The sequence below is a fragment of the Bacillus rossius genome, chromosome 2, assembly GCF_032445375.1.
Source record: "Bacillus rossius redtenbacheri isolate Brsri chromosome 2, Brsri_v3, whole genome shotgun sequence".
Lineage (NCBI taxonomy): Eukaryota > Metazoa > Arthropoda > Insecta > Phasmatodea > Bacillidae > Bacillus > Bacillus rossius.
The window spans coordinates 120,711,490-120,723,207 of NC_086331.1; the positions used below are offsets into that span (position 1 = coordinate 120,711,490).

The 11,718-nt window shown below is 37.1% G+C and overlaps 1 protein-coding gene across 2 annotated transcripts in view; it reads right to left on the bottom strand.

Moving 5' to 3' along the window:
* LOC134529699 (adenylate kinase) overlaps positions 1-9,270 on the bottom strand; it is a 47,987-nt gene extending 38,717 nt beyond the window's left edge. The window contains exons 1-3 of one of the 2 annotated variants that reach the window (XM_063364059.1): positions 9,041-9,270; positions 7,011-7,164; positions 5,653-5,770 (exon numbers count right to left, since the gene is read on the bottom strand). In XM_063364059.1, the coding sequence (XP_063220129.1) occupies positions 5,653-5,770; positions 7,011-7,121 (229 nt within the window). In that variant the 5' untranslated portion in view covers positions 7,122-7,164; positions 9,041-9,270. Of the gene's footprint in view, positions 1-5,652; positions 5,771-7,010; positions 7,165-7,503; positions 7,579-9,040 lie in introns of those variants that run through there. The other variant, XM_063364060.1, reaches the window with a different exon arrangement.
* Positions 9,271-11,718: the final 2,448 nt, after the last annotated feature.

Genomic DNA, 11,718 nt, shown 5'->3' on the forward strand with positions numbered 1-11,718 from the left:
TGATCTGTTAGCATCCACCATTAATTAAATTAATATAAATCCTTTTCTTTTATCCTCAAGGCCTACTCCGGGTGACAGACTGTATAGCATAAATATTTTAAGTTCAGCGATGGACACTGAAAACATAATGACGACTTAACTTTTTAGACCAGGACACATGATACTCTGATCTGCACCTAAATTGATTGCATACCGTTGGCTTTCTGACTGTTAAAATTTTTTTAGGATGTGGATTAATGAGTGTTAAGTAGGTGTCAGTAAAATCTGTTTACCAGACGCTTGAATTTATCGAACGACCACGTGTGCACTACCAAGGGACGGAAGTATTTGAGACGTCTTAAAGAGCCCACTGACCAGTAAAGTCATAGCGTGCCCGACAAAGAGAGTGGGCCAGGTCATGGGGATTGGACAAAAAGTATCAAAATTCTGATTTGAAGGGTGGAGATGGGGGATGGAGTGATTTTTCAAAAGTCATGTAGAATGTGACAAACATTTTTCTAAATCATATGGAAATTTGCACCCACACCCACCCACCCAAACACACGTCATGTCACGGCCCTGTAATGCAGTGTCTCCCCTGGGTTCCCGTACCCATCCAAACGGTGGCGCCCATGTTAATCAATCAAACACTACTCCGTGAGAAAACCGCTTAAACCCCTGGGACATCAATATGTACAGGGTGGCCACTCTATTATTAAAACCAAATTCCAGACTTTTTCCAGATTTTTCCAGGTTTTCTTAAGATTTTCCAGGTTTAAAAAAATTGACATATATGTGGCAAAAAAATATATTTTGAAATAGTTTTTCAATTGTTTTGATTAATGTTGTTTACCGACATCAAGGACACTATAACAATAATCACTTTAAGAATTTATTAAAACCAAGAATACTCACCAATCAGTGAACAAATTACAAAAACATTTTGAAGTATTTTGAAGTGTTCTTGATATAAAGTGTTATTTTATTTAAATAAAAATCGCTGATACAAAAATTCTCACTTTTCCACACACATGAACCATTTAAAGTTTTTTTATTTCTTCATCAATGAGGGCTGCCTCTTTTAAGGCATCATTCATTATTTTCGCCTTTTTTGCCTCCAGTTCCCTTAGATTTTTTTGAGCTTCTCTTTTCTTGTCCCTTTCACTTTTTTCAGCCTCTACCTTCTTTCTTTTACTCTCCAGATGCTCCTTATAACGCGCACAAGAATTCCTTGCATAGTGGATAAGCGATTTAGTAATTTGCACATGTTGCACACCCTTAGAATTCATGACAGCATCATACACAATTCTTTGTGCAATAAGACTATCCTCAGTTTGATTTTCAACCAGACAATCCGAATTTACGGAAAAACCACGTTCCAAAGCAGCATTTCCATGGGAAAGAATAAGCAAATGCTTGATAAATAGTAGTAAACTTGGAAATGATTTGCCAGATTCCACCATAACCTGCACGTAGAACAAATCTAGACGCTGATTCTGGCGATGATAAGACTTCATGGCTTCTCCCACGGAAGCTATCTGGATAAATTCTTGGTATTCTTGCAGAATCTTGTCAGCGGTGGACCCCGGGATCTGTTGCTTTTCAACTAGAAGTTCCAAGCATGCTTTAATTCTTTTCTCAGCAAGGTTTGGTTTACTACGTATCAACTCAGGGTTGATACAGGAGATTTGTCTAGTAAGACTATATGCAAGTGGAGAACGCTGCAGAACCTTTTGAAGGAAGCCAACATAAAATGATCTACAGTCATTTTTAAATTGTAGCACAACCTTCTCAGCAAGCTGACCTCGTACCTTCTTCAGAGCATCTGTAGCTGCAAAACCAATGTCCACCTGATTTGCCAGCAGAAGGTTTTCATTTTTCGACAAGTCAATGTTTGTAATTGATTGAGCACTTTCGATAACCTCTTTTCTAACAACTCTCTTAAGCACAGTGGTTGTGAGTGCCTGAAGTTCTTGATGCAAGAATGGTGCCATTGGGTCATCACTCTGAAATTCTCGTAGAAAGGGTTCTACAAGTGATGCTCCAGCAGTGAAAAAGGCCAGTTTGGCACCCATCATCTCATCCTTTACAGCACTACAAATAATCTTGAAATTTTGGGATTCTTTAAGAGCAGGAAAACTTCGTTTGAAGTGTGAATCTTTAGGTTTCACTTTGTCCTTTATTTGCTTTTCGATGGCTTCAACATAAGTCTTCATATGTGGCAGTAGTTCATAAGCTCTTTCAGCAACTTTCTTATTTTCCACCCATCTCACACAGCAAAATTTAAGGGGGAATACAGTGCAACCTGTGCAAGATGAGAAATCTGCTCTCCGCAGAGGAACATCCTTGAAGTGATAATAAAGCGCTCTTAAGAACCCGACTACACACCATCCTGTCACTTTTATTCCTTCTTTAAACCCACCATGTACAACATGAAGCCCACAGCTGCCAATGTTGATTAGGTCAAAACCTTCACGACCTATTTCTTCACGCAATTCAGTAACTAGATCCTTAGATAGCTTCCAGTTCACAGAGGGCCCATCCATGGACACTTGAATAATTTTTCTCAAATTTTCATGTCCTAAAACATTCTTGAGTCCCTTCAATAGATCTTGGGCTCGAGTAGAGCTTAGGAAAACTGACGTGAAATACCTAGACTGCACCATGTTGAGTTCTTCATCCCAGAAGCGGACATGTATATCCATTTGTTCACGCTGAACAACCTTGTTTAGGCTTTCATCAAAACCAATAACAATTTCAGATGATTTTTTTACCAGCTCCTTCAATTCTTTTTCAAAATATGGAGCTATGCCATGGTTAATTAGATAACCAATCTTCGAACGCTGCAACTCCATTTTTTGAGTGACCGCACAGTCAGGAAACATGAGTTTCATGACTGATACACTTTCAGCTGCTTTACGAAGTGATGTGTGACCAACAATAGTGTGAAGAGCCCACAAAATTTCCGCCCTCGTAATATGTTCCCCCAAAAGGAACCTTTGAAGAACATTTCGATTTGGAGTCTCGCTGGTATCGATAGTTGATACCAAGTTATCTACAGATGACTTCTGATCAGGATCGACATGATTCGCTTGTTCATGTCGTGCAGCAATACCTGAAACAATGGAACATGCACACTGTTGTCTGCTCCCTACCTTGGGGAAGGAATAAAATCAATAAATATGCAATAAATGTCTGCGCATAAACTTATTTTACAGTATCGCATACTAGAGTTTAATCCCACCTCGTCTACTCTATTTTGCGATACCAGTCTTCTATTTTGCTAATTATTCTCCTCTGTGTTACTTTTACGCAGTTTGTAGCTTTGTACAAACTGTTATATTTCACGATTCCAACAAGTTGCCACGTTCACAAAAATATTTTCCTTAAAAAAACTGTATCGGAAAATAGAGTATAACCCATCCGCTCAACTCTATTTTCTGATACAACTTTTTCTGTATCAAAGAAAATGTAGCAATAGACGTGGTTTCGAGAAATATAACGTGCAAACTTAGTCTAAAAACATTCAAACTGCATATAAGACACACAGAGAACGAGAATAATTAGCAAACAAATACTGGTATAGCAGGTACTATCCGACACCGTTTTAATTTTTACGAGCAAAAATATACCTTCAATGTCCTTACACTAAAACATACGGCACTTACATGGCTGACCTAATCGCAAATGTTCTAGAACGCCACAGCATAACAATTATCTGATAATTATTTTTCATTTTATTTTTTATTGGTATTATGTATTATTTATAAGCATTATTTTTATGCAGCTGACTTAACCCAACCAACCTATCACTTTGTTTTCCATACCTTCTAGAACACGATACAAAATACTTTCGTATATTAAAATAACGTTTTTACATTTAGCTAATTTTTATGTAGCTGACCTAACCTAACCAACCTTTCACTTCTTTTTCAGTACCATTCAGAAAATGATACAAAATACTTTCGGGTAATCAAACAACTATTTTTTCCGTAGCAAATTTTTAATTTAATTTTTCTTTGTGTAGCTGACCTAATCTAACCAACCTTTCACTTTCTTTTCAACATCTGAAAAATGTCTTCGGGTGATGCATTTTACATTTAAATATATTTCCTACTTACCTAACCTTGCATAGTCATATTGTCTTTCCCTACAATGTGCCCCGGCTGTTATTCAGCTACCAAACATTTGCCGGCATTTCTATGTTACACTGTTGCCACACCTTTGCTTATTTTTTTTTTCAAAATCAATTATCGCATGTGGCTACCAACACTGCCACATTTTTATTTACTTTCATACCTACCTTCATCGAATGTGTCATGATAGTTCCCCTACTTCCGGAATCGAATTTTAGAGTTGACCCTATTCTGCTCGCAACCATTTATTCATTATTAAATTATTCATTTTTGATTGGGGGACATGATTTGACTCGCGATATACTCGATTCCGCGATCAATCGGGGCGCGATGTGCCGGGCGTTTACTGTACAACGTGAAACTATAGGCTGTATTGCAAATAAATTGTAAGCAAATGCACACACTCGGCACTCTCATTAAATCTATAGAGTTCAATAGACTCTTCAAGCATTTATTTAACACAAAACAAAAATATTAATAAAACACTAGTAACTGTAACTTACCTTTGCTGCAAGACGGAACAGCTTCATGGTGTTGACCAGGATGAGTGGAAAAAAATGCAGTAACGTACATATTTCTATCTTGGCATGACTTCGCATTTTGGTGAAATTTCGATTTGGCGTGGCTTAAAAAGGCACCTCTGCCCATAGTATCTAACTTAAAACTTTTCGCACAGATCTTGCACTTTGCGCTACCTTTGTCTTTAGGGTCCTCGGTGGCCCACGGAAACTCCACCTCATAGCGACAGGAATATCTCGTTGACATGATCCTAACCTCCCTCCTGCATTCACTGCTACAAGATACTCATGCTTCCAAAAACTACAAACAAAAAATTATTCACGTTCGTGTTCCGCTAAACAATCGACGCACCATCGCCATCTTCTAAACCCTCCTCATACCTCACAAACGAAAAAACTGCGCAATACGCCAATAAGAATATAAGAACGCATATAATTTTGCCATTGGTTCCTACGACCGATCATTGCAACCAACTGCTGAATTCAAACTCATGTACTACCATTGTATTACCCACACATTCGTGGAGCGTATTACTGTTAGAAACGATGTTTATGGTGGTAGACCTGGGTAAAGTATTTTTTTTTTTTTTTTTTCGTTAGTCATTTAGAACAAGTACAGGTACGAAAACACGAACGTCTTCAAATACGTAAAATGAATGTTTTGACTTCCCGTTAAGTCGTAAAACACATAGATATAGTAAATAAACAGCTGAAAAATTAATTAAATTCGAAACTAAAGCCGACGCAGTTTCTCGCAAGTCAGACGCTGCGTGTAAAAGCGGGGCACACAAACGAACTTTTCCCTAATGACTAGTAAAATTCAAGATTATTTCCAGATTTTTCCCGGGTCCTTTCCAATTCCAGACTTTTTCCAGGTTTCCCGGTTTTTCCCGGGTCGGTGGCCACCCTGTATGTATTCCATAAACTGCACTAAACTATAAAACTAATGTTAAAAATGAGATGAAGTATAAAAATTAAAATATAATTTAAATATAAACACTACAGTATCTCTACAATACCTTCATCCATTGTTTTTTTCAGTGTTTGACCCAACCTGGAACCAGATGCTATTTCTGTCCGTAGCATGTCACCTGTTGATAAATGGCACAAGCAATATTTCTGCTTCAAAAGTGGAGCCTGAAAGATACAAAATACAATACAAATAATCAAGCAACACTACAGAAACCAATTAGTAAAAAACATAACACTGTATATATGTAAGTGAAATTGTTAACTGAACAGTATGTCATGCATTCTGAAGGTCAAACTATAAAAAATATTATATGTTTCAGCTTAAGATACTTTCCTGGAATACATATAGGCTGAAAAATGTAATTACCAATCAACGAAACTTTATTACAATAATCAAAAGTACTGTTAAGCATAAAGACTGGACATTAATAATGGGCTAAGTGCACAAAAAAAAATTGTGTTAGACTGAAAAACAAAGCTAAATACCATTGCTAACAACCTACAAAGCAAGCTAAGTGCCACAACCATGATAGTTTTGCATTCAAAAGCCCGACAAGATTGCATGAGAGATATGTGCCGGGCCACTGGTGACAGAATTTTGTCAGTAAATTGAAATTAAACAGTGAAAGAGACTAAATAATGAAGCAAGATACTATTTAAAGTTATTGTAACAATTAGTTAATGAAATAACAAATAATATAATTTCCTTAAATTACAGTGTAAAAAATATAACAATAAGTTGTATAAAAAAGTTTTTAAAAAATTATTTGCGTGTGATAGGAATCTTTCCTGAAGACTTAAGGTTGTCATGCCTCACTTTGCCACGAAGTTACAGAGTCATTTTAAGAGATAGGGAAGAATATGGGGTATCAGTGGCCTTATCCTAGGATTACCACGTATTTTTAAAATTGTGATTACTATTTCTTCTTGTGATGATTAACTTTTATAAAGTGTTATGATAGTTTTACTATTACAAAGATTTATTTGGCACTCTACATATGGTTGGTCCATCTCCCGATGTTCATGAAAGCTAATGATGTATGTTACAGGTTAATGCCTGACAGACATAGTCGCTATCTAGACGACTTCGGCTCATGGGCACATGCAGATAATCACGTTAAACTTCCATCCTTGGTGCAAACGTAGATATTTCCATTTTCATTGCATACTAAAATTGCACCTACAACCTGCCTTAAGAAGTAAAACTTCAAAAAAGGTTGTCTTATGGTAAAAATTTCAGGTACGCCTATTTCGCGAAATATGCGTCAGGAAGTAAATATTTTGCCTTCTCAACTGATTTTATAATCATGTACTCTAAAATGCATGCATACAGGTAGCTTTAAGCAAATGTTAGTGTGAAAAGTTTTAATACAGAACTATACCATACTTGACAAGTAATGATTACCTGAGTTCCTTTACCAGACCCTGGTGGTCCTAAAAGAATAGCATTGATTCCCAATGGCTTGTGATTCTCCTCATGTAATGCTTCTTTCTTCAGAGGAATTGCTGCAGACATTTTATTCCTTTTGGATGTAAAAATTTTTTTCTTGAGTTATTACCTTGAGAAAAAGTAAATATGAAAGGATTTATTAAGGTACATATGTCAACAAAACATTTGAAGCCCTACGCACCTGCCAGAAAACACAGAATAATAAACAAAAATCATACAAAAGACGATCAAACGACAGAAAAAAAAAGCAGGGACTAACATAACACATATTTAAGTAAAGTAAAATATAAGTACACATATACATTATACAAAAATATCTATAAATATTGTCACTTTATGTAAAATACTAGCTAACAGTAATATTTACTTAGAGATACAGAGTAAAATAAGTTGATTACTTTGGAGATTGTTATAAAAATTATATATTGCACAAAATTGGTATACTTACGTAAATTTATGTCTGCCTTTCTGAATAGAAAACTGATGTTCAGTGCTGTCTTGTACTAGTATCTGGAACTAACAGCTATATGCTTTTGTTTAGTACTGCCAAAAAGCTATGAGGTATGATTTGAATGTATTAAGACAGGCACCACCACTACTAAATAGGAGGGGCTAGGTTTTTGTCTGCAGGTGTGGAAGGGGAAGCTTTTGTTGTCCTTGATATTTTCTGGTAAGATCATCACAGTATCTTTGTTCCGTAAAGAGTGACATCCTGGTGAGTGAAGAAGTGTTTTCAGTTCTAAGTGGATTATTGATTTTCGCAAAAGGGATGAAAAATATAACGAGTTTGTGATAAAATTTGTTTTAAAATTGAGAAAACCAGTTTCGAAGACTTATGAACTTCTAAGAACAGCTGTCTGGGATAGATTCCGGAACAAGTATATTTTGCTATGTGATTCAACAAATTAAAATATGGCTACGAATCAGTCAAAGATGACCCCTGGTCTTCCAGTTCAAAAACCAACAAAATCAATGTAAAGATTGCAGCAACCCAGGCTACTGTCGACTCCATCTCAGATAACTACCGTCAAAAGATCCTGCACATAAAAACTTGTTACGTAGCAATGAATAATGTTCGTAAGTTGAATCCAAATTACATCTTCCTTTTTATTTTACTTGAGACCATAATTTGTTATATCAAACATTTTTCTTATGTGCAGGTTCTTTTGAAGTACTAAATCAAAACAGCAAGCATCATATACCACAAGATCAAAATGTAAATGATCATGCCATCAGGATCAAGGAATACACTTGGATAAGTGATACAAACTTTTACTTCATTTTTAATGTACCTAATCTTACCTACCCAAAAATACACACAATTTTACAGTATTTTAATGGTACATAACCTAACCCAAAAGGCCATTCACACAATATTACAATATTTGTAAAGTTGCCAATACAACTACCCGTTAAAACTGTAAACTACTTGAAATATCACAACTCCCTCTTATGAAATAATTTTAAAAAGTTAGGAAATAATCGAAATATATTTTTTTTAAGTGGTTCATCAGAATTATATTCTTGACGATTTCTCTTCTTTATCAAAAAAAAAAAAAAAACCTTGTTTCAAGACAAAAATAATTTTACATTACGACCCCAGCGTTAATATCATTCATTGGCCTTGTACAAGGCGAGTGTACAATTAATAGCCATTGTGACTAATCCAATTTGAAGGTGAAAAAAAAAGCATCTCAAAAATTAAACAAGTATCTAATATTGGAGTACATTTAATATATAATTTCCTTCTTCGGACAGTTTTATTGTTTCGAAAATACACATACCAATTGCCGTTCAATGTTTCTAAACAAAAACAAAAGGACAATAGGGATTGTCGTATTAAAACAGGGGTTTTAATTTTAGTTTAGAATAGCATGAATTATATATATTAAAGATTAAAAGCAATATAAAATAACAAAGCAGTTATATAATTTTTTACTACACAATTACAATGATTGGACTAAACCTTTAAAATTAAGTATTACCTTATATTGACCGAAACCGCAAACGTGGTCACAAAAACATAAACAAAATATTTAAGATTTGAAACCGAGGTCAAAAATGTTGATTTGAACAGCACCAGCAAAACCTAAACAAATACGTGGCGACCATGACAAATAACACTCCCTTTTCTATGGTAAGAGTCGCCTTTCAATATCTCCCTCCCTTTTCTATGCACATAAACATCAACTACTGTGAAAGGGCAACGAAAAAACACACAAAGAAAAAGTATTATTAGAATTAAGGAAAAGTAATGATGAAAAGCTTTCATTATTTTTAACATTAAAAAATAAATAACTAAATTGAAGCTTAATGCTACAAAATACAATAAACAAGGATTCTTATAAAATCATTATTTCAGCTATGCAAAATATTAGTTTTATTTTTTTTATTTGCTATCAGCCTTTGATGAACGAAATTGTAACTGTGGTGAAAACAAATTAATAGCTATAATAGTAAGTCTAAGGGTCAATTTCACCATACTGTTGTTAACCTAATTTGACTAAAGTAAGTTTAAAGTTACCTCATATTTTTTAATTGTCACAGGAGGATTTTGTGACCTGTAAAGATATTTCTCTCCCCTGCACCGAAAAATATGTGTATGCTGATTACCCGCCGAACACTGCATGTTTGCTCTTGTTCTTTTTCTCTCCCCTAAATGTTTAGGCTTTGACATCGTACGGCCGAAGGCCACCCCAAAGCCCGACCTGCACCCGCCAGTACTCGGCTCCGCTAACGGAACGCACCCCTAGCCATGGACCACCTGAGTCAAGTGAGCGGACCGCAGCCCAAGGTAGAGAACAGCGAACCATTTTAATTACACATGCAACGCACTCCCCGTGCCTACAAACTTCCCCACACAATAATAAAGTAATCAGAAACAAACAAAAGCCCCTAATTAATAGAATGCGACGTAGGAGTGCCCGGGTCACTCACGTGTAGCTTTCTACTAAAACAGCCTTGAGTGCAACCCTTGCGGCCTTCAGCCTAAATACAGTAGTGAAACGTGTGACGTAATGCAAACCGCCCCAAATTAGCATTATCATTCGCCACTGGAGTAGTTATCAAGAAACAGACAGTCTCCAGCTTGACTCTAATATTCAAACTTATTTTAGACAAACTTATTAAATGTCAATTCTAAAACATATATAGATATTAAGTTAATCATTAAGTTTTATTGTATGAATTTAGAGCCACTTGCTTTTTATTATTAATGTAATTTTTCACGAATAACGGAACTTTAGAAACTCTGGCGCGACAGGAAGCTCACCCCTCCCCTCGCGCCAGGGCCAGACGCCAGCACAGCGCGACTCGCGGACCGGGACGGACGCACGTCCCACGGGGAGCCAGCATTTCTTTGTTTCACCGAACGTCCATCTGGTAATTATAGTCACAACCAAAACCTTTTTTTAAATACTCCCCGTGTGCGCCCGGTCCTTTTCCGGTGTAGGGCCTAACCCAGCCGCGTCAATTTAACACGCCGCACACAAAGCATTACGTGGGGCCGTGCAGTATATGGTACGGGCCGTCTCCCGCCACCCCAGAACTTTAGTTAACCGCCCAGTGCACAGGCACAGGCTACATCCAAGCTTAAACGTGTTTTTAATTTAGTAGCGAGTCGCGGTCCACACAGGTGGGCCCGCGCGTAGCAATTTACCGATTACGAGATTAGCCGACACTAATCGAACGCTCTCCCTCAACTGCGACTGGCGTGAGGACTTAATAAGTAAACACACGTAGAGGCACGCAGGTGTCCCTCTCAGATATTGTGTGGAATGTAATCGTGTACGTAAGAGCACCACAGGGTGCCGTTTTGTCAAGTGTAATTGTAATAATAGTGTAATCAAAACTAATATGTGTTCCGACGCCTCACTGGCAGTCATGTACCGCCGAGTAGACCTCGCGCCCAATGTAATGAACCAGTGTAAATCGTGAACAATAAAACGTCCACCCCGCACCTCCCGTGCGCGAAGTGCGACCCGTAGAACAGCCAGAACAGTGTATGTAAATTAACCTAAACAACCCAACCTAATCAGGAAACAAATTCCATCACCGCCGATGGTTCTAGCGGGCCACGCTGGGGCAACGAACCCACGACCATCACACGGTTAGACACCGAGCTAGCCTGGCGCCCTCCCGGAACATAAATCTCTAAGAAAGCCAGCCACCCCGCTAGGACCTGCGCCCGACCTCGAACACGAGACCGCGGCGGACGGCAGCTTCACTCCTACGAACCCAGGAGCTGATTAAGGGGGGGGGGGGCCAAGGGGACCGGGCCCTGGGCCACCCACCAAGAGTGGGCCTCCCACCAATATAGGGGTGAATATCACAAAACAGGAAAAATAAATGTATTTTTGCTATGAACTGTTAACAATTATAGGGAACATTTAACAAGACATCTCTAGCTTGATAAGAAATGTAATAACCAAACTTTATATTCTAAATTAGTTAAAATAATTAAAAATCATGCAACATTATTGCATTGGCTAGTTCTTCCAAAAACGTAGTGATGCACATTACATTTTGTTAAAATGGCTGATAATTTACTAATTTACACACGTTATTATTATTCACAATAATATTTTAGTATGTTTATTTTACTTGAAAAATACAAATTGCAATATGTAAAAATAATAAAAATGATTTATTATTACCGGTGACC